At 33.9% G+C, this 18795-nt stretch overlaps 1 protein-coding gene across 1 annotated transcript; it reads right to left on the reverse strand.

Moving 5' to 3' along the window:
- Positions 1 to 511: 511 nt before the first annotated feature.
- Positions 512 to 3207, reverse strand: LOC120078423 (arabinosyltransferase RRA3-like). Its single transcript, XM_039032698.1, has 2 exons — positions 2724 to 3207; positions 512 to 2085 (listed from the first exon to the last, which is right to left on the reverse strand). Exons 1-2 carry the CDS (start codon positions 2910 to 2912, stop codon positions 967 to 969), a joined length of 1308 nt encoding a protein of 435 aa, XP_038888626.1. The 5' UTR covers positions 2913 to 3207; the 3' UTR covers positions 512 to 966.
- Between the last annotated feature and the right edge of the window lie 15588 nt (positions 3208 to 18795).

The following is an 18795-nucleotide window of genomic DNA, read 5'->3' on the forward strand; positions in this document are numbered from 1 at the left end:
AGTGAAAGGACTAAAACGAATATTTTTAAAAGTTTAGGAATCACAATAAAACAATATTCAAAATTTAGGGACCAAAATGAACATTTTTAAAAGTTTAGAAACTAAAATAAAATATTATATAAAGTTCAAAGACCAAAATAAAATTTAAATTTATTTTTTTTATTAATTCATGCAATCGACAAAATGTTGATTTTGCCATACTTATTAATTGATTAAGCCACTTGTCACATCATACGAACTCTATAATGTAATTGGTAGAAAGAACTAGATATGACACTCAAACAAAAAGTTTTTCTTACCAACATAAGCTCATGCATTCGACCAAAAAGTTAGAGTTTCAAATCCACCGCATCACATATAATTGTCTCATCAATCCATCAATGAAACTATGAAGCCAATATAGTATCAAAATGCAATCAATTGGAAACAAGGTTAAACACAGCAACTAAAATGTCCAAAGAGTATCAGGCTACTTTACTTGAACTCCAACCAAATTTATGAGACAACCAGATAGCCTATAATAATTTCTCACTGAGGAAGATTTTTAATATGTTAAATAAGTGACCCTGCAAGAAGTAGAATTCATCAAGATTAAGATCTTCCATGGAAGATGTAACTATACACAACACTATTGGCAAAGGAACCAACCAAAACCAATTGAGCAAGAGAAAGTGCAAGCCATAAGAGACTATCATCCATTGTTCATTCTGTGGCCATACTAAGAATTTGTTTTTTTGAGATACCAGTCACAAACAAGAAGGCCTCTTCTTTCCAGTGTAATTCTTTCATTTTCCCTTCTTTTATAAAATAAAGCAGTACAAAAAATCATGTGTGATTTGAAAAGAGCAGGCTCCTCTCTAGTCTCAATTGACCTGAAGGTTTGTGAAACCATCCAACTTTGATGTTTTTTGAGCCAATGTTTTGCCAAGTACAATCTATGATCTTCAAGAGCATAAATTAAGAAGTTTACCAATCCGAACCATCAGGGAAAGGATTCAGTGCATCCTGCTTTCCATTGACGTAGAAGTCGACCACGGCTTTCATTCGAGGAAACTTATCGGGATGGTAATTCACATGAACAATGACTGGCTTCAACTTTTTCAGATTATCATCCTTCCTTACAGTCTTGAATAGAACCTTGCTATTCATAAAAAGATAGAAATCCATAGTTCTCCTAGAAGCATAAAGCCCCTCGTAGTTTGAATGCGAAGGGAAAAACAGTTCCTCATTGAAAACAGCCTGGTCCCAAGAATTTCGTTCTCGAGAAAGCCGAGTAGCCACACGATCTAAAAGCTCAATTGCAGGAATAGTTGGTCTAATATAGAAGAAGCCCGAGTTATAAACCCAGATACGCATTGTGTGCGCGAATCGAGCCCAACCCATTGCAGTTTCCTCAAAGACATGGTTGTATCCATAAGCAGTAGCATTGTCATGACCATCAGTCATCGATTCTACATCTGAGTCCCGATATAGATGATTGAAAGGATTTTGCAAGTAAATAATGTCTACATCAGATAGTAAAACGCCATATCCCAACTGGAGAAACTCCCTCAAGATGCGGAATTTTGTCCCTGAGACAGCATGGTTCCCTCCTGTTCGTCCAATTGAATCGACTTTTTCATCGGGGTCTCTCTTATACACTGGAACATCATTTGTTTTGCAGAATTGAACTATTTCATCGTCCAAAGCAACCACAAGATAATTAGGTATGCCTGCTTTCTTGATGCTAGTGAACCATAATTCCAACATCGCCTTCACATTTGAATTCGCTACTGCGACTATAAGTTCTCTATTAACAGCAACTTTCTCCAATATCTTTGCTAATCTTGGATTGACAGACTCATCAGGGATAACAGGTGGATTTGTTCTTAAACCTTTTACGGTACCGAAAGGCCCGGCTTTCGACTGTTTACCTAAAGCAAGAACTTGCTTCTGTGCATGATCTTTACCTTGCTCAGCCAACTTGAGCTTTTCAGTTAATTCCCTGATCTGTTTTTCCAGCTGAGCATTCTTCTCCGATGCTGAAATAAACTCGGATTTTAACATGTCAATCCGTTCAGATGAATCGCATGAACTCGAATCAGCCTAGTGCACAACCAGATTATAAAATTACAATCAGACCATGTCAATATTGGCTATACTTCTACAACAAATTCATGGTATCAGAAGGCAAAACATTCGATGAACAAAATTTATAACATCCAACATATGAAGTCACTATTTTATGCACACCAGAGAAGTATAAAGGCTTACGTTAACCCATTCAAATAGTCTGGCTATCATTCCGAAAGATTCACTAAATGGAATTTTAGCATATGATGGAGAATCAAGTAATGCACATCAATTACTGAATTGAGCATTCGAATCTCCCAGTTTTTTAAATGGTGACATTCTCTAAACAAAAAATAATGCACAGAAACCAACTCATCGGGATAACCAACCAAAATATTAATGGAATTGAAAATGCACAGCAATCGAACATCCAAACTCAGTTCAGTAAGTTATTTTAGGTAGTCTGGAACTTGTAAAATCCATCTCACCTCCAAACCTAATTGAAATTACCAAAGTTCTAATCAAAGCATTAAACAGCATCAAATTTCACATTCTTAAGAATTAAGCACACATGAAGATTCAACAAGAGGCTCAAATCGAGAAGGGTAATGAAGGAAAGAGGAGGGGGGGAAACCCAGAAAGCAGAAAACAGGGCAAGTGTAAACACAAACCTGGGTTATAAATTTCACGGAACGAGAATCACGAATAGAGAGAGAGCTCGATTTGAAGATCCCACCGGGGAACAAGAAGGCAAAAACGAATCCAAGAAGGACGCCGATAAATATGGCAGTCCCAATCTTGGATTTGGTGGATCCTTGCGAGGAGTTCCTCATCAACGGCCCGTCTCTGCGGCCATTCATGGCTTCCCGTTCAGCACAAACCGAAAGTTTCAGAGGGGCCCAGAAGGGAGAAAATGACGATTACCCTTAATTGAAAGCTCGATCAAGCAAAGATGATATTTTGAGACTCATAGAACACCAGAATGTAAGGGAGTGCGAAGAACAAAAAAGCACCAGATCGTTGCTACGAAATTTGGCCCAATCTGGGAGTCATAGAACTCAAAGTCTGCTGCTTCTACAGAGTTGACTTGGTTGAGGGAGGCATGGAGGCAGGTAAAGATTCATAGATTGGCATTGATTAATGATCGTTTATTTATGATTTTTAATTAATCAAGGGGAATAGGATCAAAAGCCGTGGAATTTTCAATCTGGGTGGCTGTAAAATACAAATCCAGTATTTAAAGGTGTGATTTTTATTTAAATTTCCAATTATCTATCTTTTGAATTATAACTTAAGTAGGATCCAAACACATTATTGAACTCATTTTTCTTCTTATTCCATGAAAAATTTCATTTCCTTCCGAAAAATATTTTATAGGTGATACATGTCTTAATCAATTGAGCTAATTTTTTTTTCTTATTCAGTTCCTTCTCATAAATTACTTAAATATGAACTAAAAAGGGAAATTACCAGTTTTGATCTAATTTTTTTTTCCCTAACCTCATTTAAAATCAATTTTTTTAACATCTTTTCCAACTTTTCAGACTTTAAATAGAGGGACCCAACATGTAAAAATACAATTTCCCCCCTCAATAAATGATCATTCAATTGCATTCAATATGAAATCGCTAAACTTACTAAACTCACATATCTTAAATTTAAAACTTCAATCTTTAGTTTCACGCTCCTCATGTCACTATATAACACTGTTTACTGTTTAAGACTGACTGTTTCAAATCGATGACCTAGGTAACTTGATCTTAATCCTAAGCTAACTTTGAACTCTTGTTTATTCGGGATTATCCTTAGATTTGCATAGGTGAAAGTTGGCTCAACAGCACCGACTCAATAAGTCTCCCATTTCAAGGGCAAGACTGGGTAGATAGCTGGAGACACAAGGTGCAAGACGGAATTCACACCTACCCGATTTAGGGATAGTAGAAAGGTTATTCTCTTACTGAATCCAGATCTTGAACAAGGGGCTCCATCCTCTCATTGGTCTGAGAGGGGCTCAGTTTAGTGATTGGATCACAGACCCATTGTTCATTAGAGGATCAGTGGAACTTAAAAAGCAAGATGTAATTTCGGGGGTAAAACAACATTTGACCCAACCAATATTACAAACAACCTGTAAATGGTCGACTTATTGATTATGGTTAAATCAAGTGGATAGATATATATCTACAGTGAGAAGAGTACAACTACTGAGCTATAGTGGTGTTGGGAATGTCCTAGATCTCGTAGTTCGTAAATTTTGTGTTAAACATTCTATTTATCAATAAAATATTGTTAAGTATCTTATTCAATAAAGTTGTTGATTTTGCATTCTATCATGAAAATCCAATAAACATATCCATGGCTATAGTATGAATACTTTAACTTTGTGTGGTGACATAAACGGGATCAAGTTAATAGTATATAGCCTAAATGGTCTATAAGTATATAGATAAAATTGGCTATCTCATCCTTGTAACACTATTGGATGCGACTCATTTTTTATATAGGTAATACAAATGATGTGATCCACAGTTCATTCATGTAGGGACATGTGAGTGGGGCCTCCTATGCAATGAGTTTGTGTATAGATTGAACCACGAAATAATCATTTTTCTTTATAATGACAGTTTACTGTTAAAACTGACTATTTCATACTAAAGTAACCTAGGATAACTCGATCTTAATCTTGAGCTAGCTATGAACTCCTATTTATTCGGGATTATCCTTTGATCTGCATGGGTGAGAGTAGTCCAACAATACTGCTCAATAAGCCTTCCATTTTGGGGATAAGACCGGATGGATAGCTTGGGACATAGCTCTACAAGATGGAATTCACTCCTACCCATTTTAGGGTTAACAGATAGGTTGTTCTCTTAAGTGCTGATTTCAGGTCTTGAAAAATCGGGGCTCGTCTTCTCATGATAGAGAAGGACATGACTCATAAGTAGTATTATGAATCAAACTGTTCATTGGAGGGCTAGTGGGAACTTAAGGAACAAGATATATTTATAGGGGTAAAATGGTAATTTTGACCCAGTTGTAATTACAAACGACCTATGAAGGATCGACTTACTGATTATGGTTTATATGGATAGAAATATATCTACAGTGAGGAGAGTGCAACTATCGAGTTATAGTAGTGTGTCTTGATAGTTAACGAATAGTAATTAATTCGCTTAAAGAGTTTAGTGAATTAATTACAGATTGTTGAAGCTCATGATCTGTAGGACCATTAGGTCGCTCTATTAGCTCATTAAATTGGAATACCAAATTGAGTATTGATTAGGGTTATGAATTTGAAATGTTCAAATTTAATTTTAGGGTTTTGATTGATTTATATGATACAATTAAAAATGTTTAATTTAATTAAATGGAATTGAAAAATCAATTAATATTTAAATTATGATATAAATATCAAAATTTATTTATTTGTGAAATTGATATTTTATTGATTTAATATTAAGATATTAAATTAATATTAATATTTATGTTTTAATTAAAAATAGTTTTATTTAAATTAATTAATTTTGAATTAATTTTATAAAACTAATTTAATAAAAAAATTAATATGATTTTTGAAATCATTTTTAAGTTAATGAGTTTTCCATTTTTTGGGTAAAAACCTACTAACAAATATGATGAATTGTCACCAAAATCCATTTCGTTTTTGTGATGATCTTCAAGCTAAAGCTGCCCACCATGCAACCCTGTATAATTGCATGAGTTCTTCCTATATATAGTAGCTCTATGCATAAAGATCAATAATGCAATATGAGTTTTACTTGCTGAAGTGAAAACCTGAAAACCCTACACATCCCTCACTTGTTCTTCATTAATTCAACTTGATTTAAGTGTTTCCACCGCATGTTCCAGCTTGAGCATAGTAGAGAAGGTCTCAATGGTAATCCTTTTGAAAATTCAAGCTCTATCTTGGTAGATTTCAACTGAATTCGTGGAGGAAATCTTCAAAGGTAATATGTGTTTCAAACCCTCTTATGACTATCATATGAATAACATGCTTAAAACTCAAATTAAATGTAGTTTAAGTACTTATTGATTTTGGAGTCTTCCGTTGCATGTTTGATTACTCCTACAATTGGTATCAAAGCATGGTTTAGGCACTTAAGTATTGTTAATTTAAGTTTGGTGGTTGTTTTTTCATGAACTGCATGAAATAATATACTGATATGGTTCTTTCAGAGTTTTGGCATTTGAATTCTATAAATTATGTTGTTTCTCTTGTAATTGGCTCTTGTTTGATGAGCCTTAATGTGTATTTAAGAGTCTGTAGTTCATATGGAGTCATTAGAAGTTGAAATTAGAATGTAACTGAAGAAAGAAGTGAAGAAGGCTGAGCTGCAAATTTCCAGTTCTTCAGCTAGTGTTTGAATTTTGAGCGAGATTGGACCAAGTTTGAGTGAGATTTCAAGTTCAAGCAAGATTTTGAATCAAGGTTTGAGCGAGATTTCTAGTTCGAGCGAGATTCTGTTGGAATTTCCGAGCGAGATTTTCAAGTTCAAACGAGAATTTGAATCGAGCTTGAGCGAGATTTCTAGTTTGAGCAAGATTCTGATGGAATACATAGCGAAATTTCAAGTTCGAAACGAGATTTTGAATCAAGTTCGAGCGAGATATCAAGCAGGAGCGAGATTCTGATGGTTTGAGCAAGATTATTCAATGAGCCAGCGAGAGATCAAGTTTTGTGCGAGATTTCAACCACAGCGAGAGATCAAGTTTGAGCGACATTTCAACATGGAGCGAGATCTGGTTTAAACCAAGCGAGATCTTGGTCCATCAGCGAGATCCGATTTATCCAAGTGAGATTCTTGAACCAATTTATCGAGGATTGACTGGTTTGACCTATTTTTTTTTTTCAAACTTGACCCGGTTCACTTTCAAAAGTGCTTTGATTGGTCTGGTTCAGGTGGTTCACATCCGGTTCAAGTCTTTTTGGGCCCGGTTTGGAGTTGTTTGAGCGGTCTGGAAGCTGTTTGGAGCTATTACCTTTTTTTTTTTTTTTTGTAATACTTAGTCTTTTGCTTGCTTAAAAATGCCAAAACTAAAATCGTATCAGTATGTAATTTTTTATGCATGTGATGTATATTATAATTAAATAAATTTTGTATGTGCATACAGTATGCCATGTAGATTTAAAATCCCACCGTAGAAAATATTGTTACATGCATTGAAAAGTATGTTATAAATTGTTATAATATATAATATGCATGTATAGGGTTTCTTTTAATATAAATTTATATTGAATGCCTTTGATGAATGTTGTGGATATTTAGCATGTCTAATTTTTGTAAGTTTTTATAAAAATAAATTAGACTTTAAAATCCATAACAAAGATACGCAACATGTTCATTTAGGTTAACAACTAAGTTTTAACCGTTAAAATAGATTGTTTCCTTATAAAATTTGGTAACAAACTCAAATCGGTTCATAAACCTGTCTAAGGCTGGGGGTACTTAAGATGGTTTACGTAACACCTCCTACCTGGGGATTATGACCGAAAGATTGAGCGTTGTTAACTGATTTTATGAGCCTGCGTGAGCGGTGTGAAATTTAAAACTGGTTTAAACACTTAGACATCGTAGGGTTATATTCAAAATAAATGTTATACTTGGATAAAAATAATATAGACTTAGGTTGTTTAAAAGTTAGTCGTTTTTAACCTAAGTAAAAAGATACCCAAACATTTAGAACACTTCAGTGGCAGATTAACAATATATTTGATATATAGTTATTAACTCTCACGTCCTCAAGAGTTCACACTGTGAGATCTATGCTTGGCTTCGTATCACTTTTACCACGACTACTCCATTTGGAAAGTATTTGCATGGGTCAATAACAAGGTGAATGAGAGAAGTAGTTCATAGTAAGTGGGTGAAGGAAATGTGTCAACATTATCATACGGTCTCTTCCATTAGTTTGAACTGTGAGATTCCTATGTTACGCTTGCTATTATTTTTAGGCGGCACTAGCTAGTCGTTAACCACAACGATCCCCACAAGATAGTAACATAGGATTCAGAACAACCCAAGCTTCAATAATGAATAGGGTCTTATAGTTCCATCTTGGGTATTGTCTTCCATCTCGAGGGCATATTCATATCATTCTATAAAATCTGAAATGGCAGGTCACACTTACAAGAATTACTAATTGTTAGTAAAGATCTTGACGAAAATGATAACTAAAAGAGCTATAGAAGTAAAGAGTTATTCTGATATAGTATTTGATCAAGAATTATCTTGCTTAAGTGAAGGAATTGTTGACTGCTCCACGATAGCAACTATTCTAAATCATTAAAGTATCGTTGCAAATAAATAAAGATATTCTGGGTACTTTATTATTTTGCTAAATTTGGATTTAGATGCATAAAGTTTAATAGAATTTGTTTAAATTTTTTCAGCAATGTCTAATTCAATTATACAACTGCTTGCTTCTGATAAATTTAATGGTGAAGGATATTCGAACTGGAAATCCAAAATCAATAAGATATTAGTTGTGGGTGATTTGAGGTTTGTGTTAACGGAGGAATGTCCTCAGTTCCCAGTACAACAGCGAACCGAAATGTTCGAGACATCTATGATCGGTGGGTTAGGGCTAACAAAAAAGCTCGGACCTACATCTTAGCAAGTATATCCAATGTACTTAATAGGAAACATGAGGTAATGCCCACCGCCCGTGAGATAATGCCGTCACTTCAGGAGATGTTTGGGCAATCGTCATCCTCTGTTCGATATGAAGCCATTAAGTTGGTTAATAGTACTCGCATGAAATATGGGTCCAACATTAGAGAACATGTTCTCGATATGATGTTCCATTTTAATATTGCTGAGGCTCACGGGCGATGATAGATGAGACAAGTCAACTGAGTATGATATTGGAATCTCTCCCTGAGAGTTATCTGCCTTTTAGAACCAATGCTGTTATGAACGAAATTACTTATAATTTGACTATGTTGTTGAACGAGTTACAGACATATCAGTCTATGATGAAACTTAAAGAAAAAGAAGTAAATGTTATTTCTCGGTCTAAGAAGTTTTTTAAGGGTTCAACGTCTGGAACAAAACCTACTTATAACAAGAAGTCTGTTTCCTCTTCTTCAAAAGACAAATCTATACATATGAAGAAGAAAGGTAAATGGAATAAGAAAATCACTACTAAGAAAAACAAAAACAAAAACAAGACTCCCAAAGGAAAGTGTTTCAATTGCGGAGAGGATGAGCACTGGAAGCGTAATTGTCCAAAGTATTTGGCGGAAAAGAAAGCAGAAAAGGTGAAACAAGATAAATCAGATTTACTAGTAGTTGAAATATGTCTAGTGGAAAATACTCACCTAACCTGGATATTAGATTCAGGTGCCCCTAATTATGTTTGCACTTTTCTACAGGAAACTAGTTCTTGGAGAGAACTTTTTGAACAGGAAATGATTTTCAAGGTGAGAACGGGTGAAGTCATTTTAGCTCATGCAGTGGGAGATGTCAAGCTATTTTTTGGAGAATCTTTCATCTTACTTAAGAATGTATATTATGTACCTAAGATGAAAAGAAACTTAATCTCCATTTCCTATCTGCTAGAAAATATGTACAGAATATCTTTTAAATCTAATGAAGTGTTTCTTTTTTCAAGAGGTGTTCATGTTTGTTCTGCAAGACTTGAAAATAACTTGTACATACTAAAACCAACTGAAGCAAAGGCCATTCTAAATATAGAGATGTTTAAAACGGCTGAGATTCAAAATAAAAAATGGAAAATTTCTTCTAACGCCTATCTTTGGCACCTCAGACGTGATCACCTTAATCTCAATAGGATTGAGAAATTAGTAAAAAAAAAGGTCATCTAAGTCAGTTAGAAGATAGTTCTTTACCTCCATGTGAATCATGTCTTGAGGAAAAAATGACAAAAAGATCTTTTACTGACAAAGTTTTTCGTGCCAAAGAGCCTCTCGAACTTATACATTCAGACCTATGTGGTCTGATGAGCGTAAAAGTACGAGGAGGCTATTAGTATTTTGTCAGTTTTATTGATGTTACTCGAGATATGGCTACATTTACTTAATCAATCACAAGTTTGAAAATCTTGAAAAGTTCAAAGAATTTAAGACCGAGATAGAAAATTTGTTAAGAAAGAATTAAAACACTTCGATCTGATCGAGATGGTGAGTATATGGATTTACAATTCTAGAACTATCTAGTAGATCATGAGATTCAATCCCAACTCATAGCACCTAGAACACCACAACAAAATGGTGTGGCAGAAAGGAGAAATTGAACCTTGTTAGACATGGTCCGATCAACGATGAGTTATGCTCAGTTACCTCAATCCTTTTGGGGTATGCAGTGCAGACTGCAGTATATATTCTAAATGTTGTTCCTTCAAAAAGGGTTTCAGAAACACTGTATAAATTATGGAAAGGACGCAAAACTAGTTTACGTCATTTCCGTATCTGGGGTTATTCAGCACACGTGTTTGTACAAAATCCTAAGAAACTGGAAACACGTTCGAAGTTATGCCTTTTTGTAGTATACCCTAAAGAAACAAAAGGAGGACTGTTCTATGATCCCCAAGAAGACAAAGTATTTGTATCGACAAATACTACATTCTTGGACGAAGATCATATAAAAAATCATCTACCTCGCAGTAAACTAATATTGTAAGAAATGACCAAAGATACTACAGAAACATCAACAAGAGTTGTTGATCAAGTTGGTCCATCAACAACTGTTGTTGTCCCGTCACGTCCATCTCAAGAGTTGAGTATGCCTCGACGTAGTGGGAGGGTTATTTAGCAACCTGAACGTTATATGGGTTTAACAGAAACTCAAAACATCATACATGATGATGGATTAGAGGATCCATTAACCTTTAAAAAGGCAATGGAAGATGTTGACAGGGAACAGTGGATAAAAGCCATGGACGTTGAAATGGAGTTTATGTACTTCAACTCTGTCTAGGAACTTGTAGATCAACCACATGGGGTTAAACCTATAGGTTACAAATGAATATACAAAAGAAAATGAGACCAAACTAGCAAGGTGCAAACCTACAAAGCCAGGCTCGTGGCAAAAGGTTTTACCCAAATAGAAGGGGTTTATTATGAAGAAACCTTTGCTCCTATTGTCACGATAAAATCGATTAGAATACTTCTATCCATTGCCACATATTATGACTATGAAATATGGAAAATGGATGTCAAGACAACTTTTTTGAACGACGATCTTGATAAAAGTATTTTTATGTCTCAACCATAAGGGTTCATCGAACAAGAACAAGAACAGAAAGTTTGTAAGCTTAAGAGATCCATTTATGGGTTAAAACAAACTTCAAGATCCTGGAATATAAGATTTGATACTACAGTCAAATCTTATGGCTTTGAACAAAATGTTGATGAACCTTGTGTATACAAGAAAATAGTCAACAAGACTGTAGCATTCTTAGTTCTTTATGTTGATGATATTTTGCTCATTGGGAATAAGGCAAACTTCCTTGCTGACGTTAAGAGATGGTTAGCAACACAGTTCCAAATGAAAGATTTGGGTGATGCTCAATACGTTCTAGGAATACAAATCTTTCAGAATCGAAAGAATAGAACCCTAGTACTATCTCAGGCATCTTATATTGACAAGATGTTGTCAAGATATAATATGCAAAATTCCAAAAAAGGTATGTTACCTTTTAGACATGGAATTCATTTGTCCAAGTAACAATGTCTTAAGACACCTCAAGATGTTGAGGAAATGACAAGAATTTCATATGCATCTACAGTTGGGAGTTTGATGTACGCAATATTATGTACACATCCTGACATATGCTTTGCAGTTGGAATCGTCAACAAGTTCCAATCTAATCCAGGACGCAGTCATTGGACTACTGTAAAAAACATCCTCAAGTATCTAAGGAGAATGAGGGATTATATGCTTGTGTATGGACCTAAGGATTTGATCCTTACTGGATACAATGATTCTGATTTTTAGACTGACGTGGATTCAAGGAAATCTACTTCAAGATCAGTTTTTACTCTCAATGGAGGAGCTATAGTTTGGAGAAGCATTAAACAAAGTTGTATCGCTGACTCCACAATGGAAGCAGAATACATAGTCGCATGTGAAGCCATTAAAGAAGCAGTATGGCTACGCAAATTCTTGGTTGACTTGGAAGTAGATCCAGATATGCATCTACCTCTCATACTGTATTGTGAAAATAGTGGTGTTGTTGCTAACTCAAAAGAACCAAGGAGCCACAAACCTGGAAAACATATTGAGAGAAAGTACCATCTCATTAGAGAGATAGTACACAGTGGAGACGTGATCGTCATAAAGATAGCCTCTGAATACAACATTGCTGATCCATTTACGAAGGCCCTCTCGGCTAAAGTGTTCAAAGGCCATCTGGTTGGACTAGAACTCCGAGCAACGTGATCTAGAGCAAGTGGGAGAATATCTATGGTATTAGAGATGCCCTAGTTTATTGTATTTTCCCTTTTATGTTTATCAACATTGTATTGTATATATTTATTCTCATTGGAGTTTTAGTCCAAGTGGGAGATTGTTGGGAATGTCCTAGAACTTGTAGTTCGTAAATTTTGTGTTAAACATTCTATTTATCAATAAAATATTGTTGAGTATCTTATTTAATAAAGTTGTTGATTTTGCATTCTATCATGAAAATCCAATAAACATATCCATGGCTATAGTATGAATATTTTAACTTTATGTGGTGACATAAACGAGATCAAGTTAATAGTATATAGCCTAAATGGTCTATAAGTATATGGATGAAATTGGGTATCTCATCCTGGTAACACTATTGGATGCGACCCATTTTTTGTATAGGTAATACAAAGGATGTGATCCACAGTTCATTCATGTAGGGACATGTGAGTGGGGCATCCTATGCAATGAGTTTGCATATAGATTGAACCACAAAATAATCACTTTTCTTTATAACGACGGTTTACTGTTAAAACTGACTATTTCATACTAAAGTAACCTAGGATAACTCGATCTTAATCTTGAGCTAGCTATGAATCCTATTTATTCGGGATTATCCTTTGATCTGCATGGGTGAGAGTAGTCCAATAACACTCTCAATAAGCCTTCCATTTTGGGTATAAGACTAGATGGATAGCTGAGGACATAGCTCTGCAAAATAGAATTCGCTCCTACCTATTTTAGGGTTAGTAGATAGGTTGTTCTCTTAAGTGCTGATTCCAGGTCTTGAACAATCGGGACCCCGTCTTCTCATGATAGAGAAGGACATGATTCATAAATAGTATTATGAATAAAATTGTTCATTGGAGGGTTAGTAGGAATTTAAGAAACAAGATGTATTTACAGGGGTAAAACGATAATTTTGACCCAACTGTAATTTTAAACGACTTGTGAAGGATCGAATTACTGATTATGGTTTATATAGATAGAAATATATCTATAGTGAGGAGAGTACAACTATCGAGCTATAGTGGTGTGTCTTGATAATTAACGAATAGTAATTATTTCGATTAAAAAGTTTAATGAATTAACAATAGATCTTTGGAGCTCATGATCTGTAGGTCCATTAGGTCCCTCTATTATCTCATTGAATTGGAATAACAAATTGAGTATTGATTAGGGTTATGAATTTGAAATGTTCAAATTCAATTTTAGAGTTTTCTATTGATTTATATGATACAATTAAAAACGTTTAATTTAATTAAATGGAATTGAAAAATAAATTAATATTTAAATTATGATATAAATATAAAAATGGATTTATTGGTGAAATTGATATTTTATTGATTTAATATTAAGATATTAAATTAAATTAATATTTATGTTTTAATTAAAAAGTTTAATTAAAAATAGTTTTATTTAAATTAATTAATTTTATAAAACTAATTTAATAAACAAATTAATATGATTTTTGAAATCATTTTTAAGTGAATGAGTTTTTCCAATTTTTTTTTTTTTTTTTTTTTTGGGAAAAAGCCACTAACAAATATGATGGATTATTACCAAAATCCATTTCATTTTTGTGATGATCTTCAAGCTGGAGCTGGCCATCATGCAACCCTGTATAATTGCATGAGTTCTTCCTATATATAGTAGCTCCATGTATAAAGATCAGCAATGAAATCTGAGTTTTACTTGCTGAAGTGAAAACCTAAAAACCCTACACACCCCTCACTTGTTCTTCATCAATTCAACTTAATTTAAGTTTTTTCACCACATGTTCCATCATGAGTATAGTAGAGAAGATGTCAGTGGTAGTCCTCTTGAAGATTCAAGCTTTATCTTGGTAGATTTCAACTGAATTCGTGGAGGAAATCTTCAAAGGCAATATGTGTTTCAAACCTTCTTATGAATATCAAATGAACAACATGCTTAAAACTTAAATTAAATGTAGTTTAAGTGCTTATTGATTCTAAAGTCTTCCGTTGCATGTTTGACTACTTCTACAAGTAGTGTGTCTCAGTAGTTAACGAATATTGATTAATTCGGTTTAAAGAGTTTAGCCAATTAATCTGAAATTGTTGGAGCTCATGATCTGTAGGTCCATAAGGTCCCTTTACTAACTCGTAAATCTTGGATTAGTATATTGCATGAATTTAAACGTTCAAATTCAATTTGGGAATTCAATTTGAAGTGTTCAAATTTTAAATTAGGATTTGAATTTGAATTGTTCAATTTCAAATTAGCGTTTTAATTTCGATATAATTAAACGTTTAATTTTGTTGAAATTAAACATAATTAGAGAGTATAAAATATTTATGTTGATTTAAATATTAATTACATGAATAGGATTCATGTATGAAATAGGTATTTTATTAATTTAATATTTGATATTAAATTATTAATTAATTAATTAATTAAATTTTTTTAATTTAAATCAATTTCAATTTGAGAAATTGAATTTTGCATTATATTTAATTTAATTTTAAATTAAATATATTTTAAAAATTAAAAATTGGATTTATTGGCTTAAGTGGAAAAATCCAATTCAAAACAAGTTTGAAGTGGATTATTCCACATTTGAACACCTATCCCACTTGGTAGCTTGCTTTTGATGTATCAATCCTCATTCTCTCTCAATGCTTGCATGTATTTGATACATAAAAGAGCTAAAATTTAAAAAATGAAGAGGAGATATAAAAAATTTAGGAAATTTCTGCAGAATTTCAACTGCTCTCTAAAACCATCTCCTCCCTCTCCTAATTAAGCTCAATCTAGAGTTCCACCACTCAAATCCAAGTTGAAGAATAGTAGAGAAGACACTCTTGGTAGTCTACTATTGACTTAGAGTTCGAATTCGTGGAGAGCAGTTTGGATTTCGTGGAATTCTTCAAAGGTATTAGTTTTGAAACCATCTTCTTTGAAAAGTGTTTTCATGCATGCTTTTAGAACTCAAATTAAATGTAATTAGAGTGCTTATTGATTCTGATTGCTTCTGCTATGTGCTTGTACATTCCATAAATTGATATCAGAGCATGATTTAAGCACTCAATTAACGTTAATTTGAGTTTGGTGGGTGAATTTCTATGGTTGCATGTTTGGTTGATTGATATGGTTGAAATTCAACTTTGACATTAGATTTCTCTTTGATTATGAAACTTAATTTGTAATTGGCTTTGATTGATGAACTTATATGTATGCTCTAAAGTTTGTAATTTCATTAGAGTGAATAGAATTGAAATTAGGTTGTAATCAAAGATCGAATCAAGCCTGCTCAGTTGAAGAAACTAGACTGGAGCTACTTCCCTCGCAACATCGCGACGCTATTCATAGAGTGTCACGACGTTGTTCTTCATGGAGCCCGAAGCATTGCAACGTTGGGATGCAGCACTGTGACGCTGTTCATCCCAGCCTAGAAAGGTATGCGTTTGTGAGCTGATTCACACGGGTGAAGCCGGTTCGATCGGTTTAGTTGGTTTCTGGTCTGGTTTAGTCACCCTGGAGTCCGATTCAACCCACTTTGGTCTGGTTTAGCCTCATTTGGAGCCTTGGAGAGCCGGTTCGGGTCCAATTTAGGTTGGGTTGAGTGGTCTAGATTCTTTTTGAATTATTTATGTAATAATTAGTTATTTTTGCTTGCTTAGGATACCAAAGTTGAACTATATTAGTGATACTTAAATATTTATGCATGTGATGTATGTTATGTTTAAATTGAAACATGTATGTGCATATTGTATTCCATGTAGATTTAAAATCCCATTATAAATGAATTGAAAATATATAATAAAAAGTTATAATATATAGTATGCATGTTTAGGGTTTCTAAAGTTTAATATAAGTGTTATATTAAAGTTTGAATACGTTTGATGTTTGTTATGGATGTAAAGCATGTCTATTATTTTATAAGCTGTCATAAACTTGGATTAGATATTAAAATCCATAACAAAGATAAATTACATGCTCATGTAGGTTAACCGCTTGTTTTAATAGTTAAAATAGGTCGTTATCTTGTAAAACTTGGGTTACAAACTCAACCTATATACGATCCTATCTAAGGTTGGGTATACTTAAGTTGACGGTCTATAGAACACCCCCTACCTAGGGATTATGGCCGAATAATTGACCATTGTTAATCGATTTTATGAGCATATGTGAGCCTTATGAGATGTTGAAATTGGTTTATCACCTAGACATCGTAGGTTAAATCCAATTATAAACGTTATACTTGGATAAACCACATAGACTTAGATTGTTTGTTTAGCCGGAATAAACCTAAGTAAAAGTATACCCAAACAAGTAGAACACTTCAGTGGGAGATGAATAACATATATGATATGTTGTTAGAATACTTCAGTGGGATTTTAGTAACATATATGATATGTTGTTAGAATAATTCAGTGGGAGATTAATAACATATATGATATATTGTTCTTAGCTCTCATATCTCTAAGAGTTCACACCGTGAGATTCATGCTTGGCCTCATGTCACTCTGGGAGTGACCTCTATTCGAAAAGTGTTTGCATCATATCAAGGTGAATAGGAGAAGTAATTCATATTAAAATTAAATATCTATGATATATTGATCTTTAACTCTCATGTCTCTAAAGAATTCACATCGTAAGATTCATGCTTGGCTTCGTGTCACCCTCGGAGTGACCTCCATTCAAAAAGTATTTGCATGGGTCAATAGCAAGGTGAATGAGGGAAGTAGTTCATAGTAAGTGGCTGAAGGATATGTGTCAACGTGTCCTGCAGTCTTTTCCATTAGTTTAAAATTTCAGTATGTTGAATTATTCAAAATTACATGCTTCCAGTTTAGTTAACAATAATAATTATTCAACATGGAAATCAAATATACTAGCAGAAGATGGTTTGCAATTTGTTTTAACAGTAGAATGTCCTCAATCTCCCAGCTCTTCTACAGACCAAAAGAGTTAGTATGCATATGACAAATAGATTAAGGCAAATGAAAAAGCCTGAAACATTATTCTAGCAAATATATCTGATATATTAGCTAAGAAATTTGAGAACATGGTTTCTGAAAAAGAAATCATGAGTCTAGATGAAGAAACATAGAAAGCATAACATAGTAAATATGATATGCTTGTAATTGAGACATGTTTAGTGGAAAATGATAAAAAGACCTGGATAATTGATTCCGATGCCACTAATCATATTTGTGCTTTCGCTCAGGAAACTAGTTCCTGGAGACAACATACAGAAGGCGAAGCAACCTTTTAGATAGAGACCAGGGAGGTTGTTTCGACTAAAGCAGTGGGAGATACATAGTTATTTGTTAGAGATAGATACATTTTACTTGAAAATATTTATTATATTCTTTCTATGAAAAAGAATTTAATTTCTATCTTGTATTTGCTAGAACATAATTATAAAGTTTCTTTTGAAAATAATGAAGTGTTCATTATTTCGAAAGGTATTAAGATATGTTCTGCAAATTTAGAAAATAACCTATACGTATTAAAACTGACTTTAGAAAATAACCTATACGTGTTAAAACTGACTGAGGTAAAAGCCACTCTCAATATAAAGATGTTTAAAGCAGTTGAAACTCACAATAAGAAAAGCAAATTTTCTCAAAATGCCTATCTTTGGCACCTAAGACTAGGTCACATTAATCTCAATAGAATTGGGAGAATGGTTAAGAGTGGACTTTTTAACCAGTTAGAAGATAGCTCCTTACCATCATGTGAATCTTGTCTTAAGGGTAAGATGACCTGTCACACCCCCTCCCGAGCCTTGTCCCCCAGACCTGAAAGAAGATGTGAAGACAGTTGACACCACCTTTGTGATATCAACTGCATAACTTTCATCAACTACAGATAGCTAATATGTATGAATTTCAATTAATTCTTAGGAATAGTTACAAAGGTTCATACTATTATACAATATTAGCTTTAACAATCCTAATGACTTTCAAGATAACCCAACCAGAGTCTTGCATTGTGAGAGAGTAGCAGTTATAGACCTTGGGTGAATTTTCCAAGAAAGTTTCTCTATTTCCCGTATTATTCCTTACTTTTTTTTCCTTTAAGGTATCACCTCCTGAAGCCTTTTTAGCTCACATTTTTCAATGTTCATCCCACACTTCGGCGTTCTTGCGGGGTGGGGGGGGTGTGGGGATGAAACATTGAAAAATGTGAGCTAAAAAGCTCAGTGAAGTGATACCTTTTAAAACGAAAAAAAGTTTTGTTTTAAGGAAACATTTTTGAAAATAAATTTTCTCACTCAAACATACATCACACATAAGAATGCGACCCCTCTAGCCTAGTAACTGGATATCCCTGG

The sequence above is a fragment of the Benincasa hispida genome, chromosome 5 (assembly GCF_009727055.1).
Source record: "Benincasa hispida cultivar B227 chromosome 5, ASM972705v1, whole genome shotgun sequence".
NCBI lineage: Eukaryota > Viridiplantae > Streptophyta > Magnoliopsida > Cucurbitales > Cucurbitaceae > Benincasa > Benincasa hispida.

What these genes read in the sequence shown, in the direction of transcription:
- LOC120078423 (XM_039032698.1), bottom strand. Translation starts at nt 2,912, where the DNA reads ATGAATGGCCGCAGAGACGGGCCGTTGATGAGGAACTCCTCGCAAGGA. An exon ending in CCGTGAAATTTATAACCCAG is followed by an intron (nt 2,086 to 2,723) that starts GTTTGTGTTTAC and finishes GTTGTGCACTAG; the next exon opens with GCTGATTCGAGTTCATGCGA.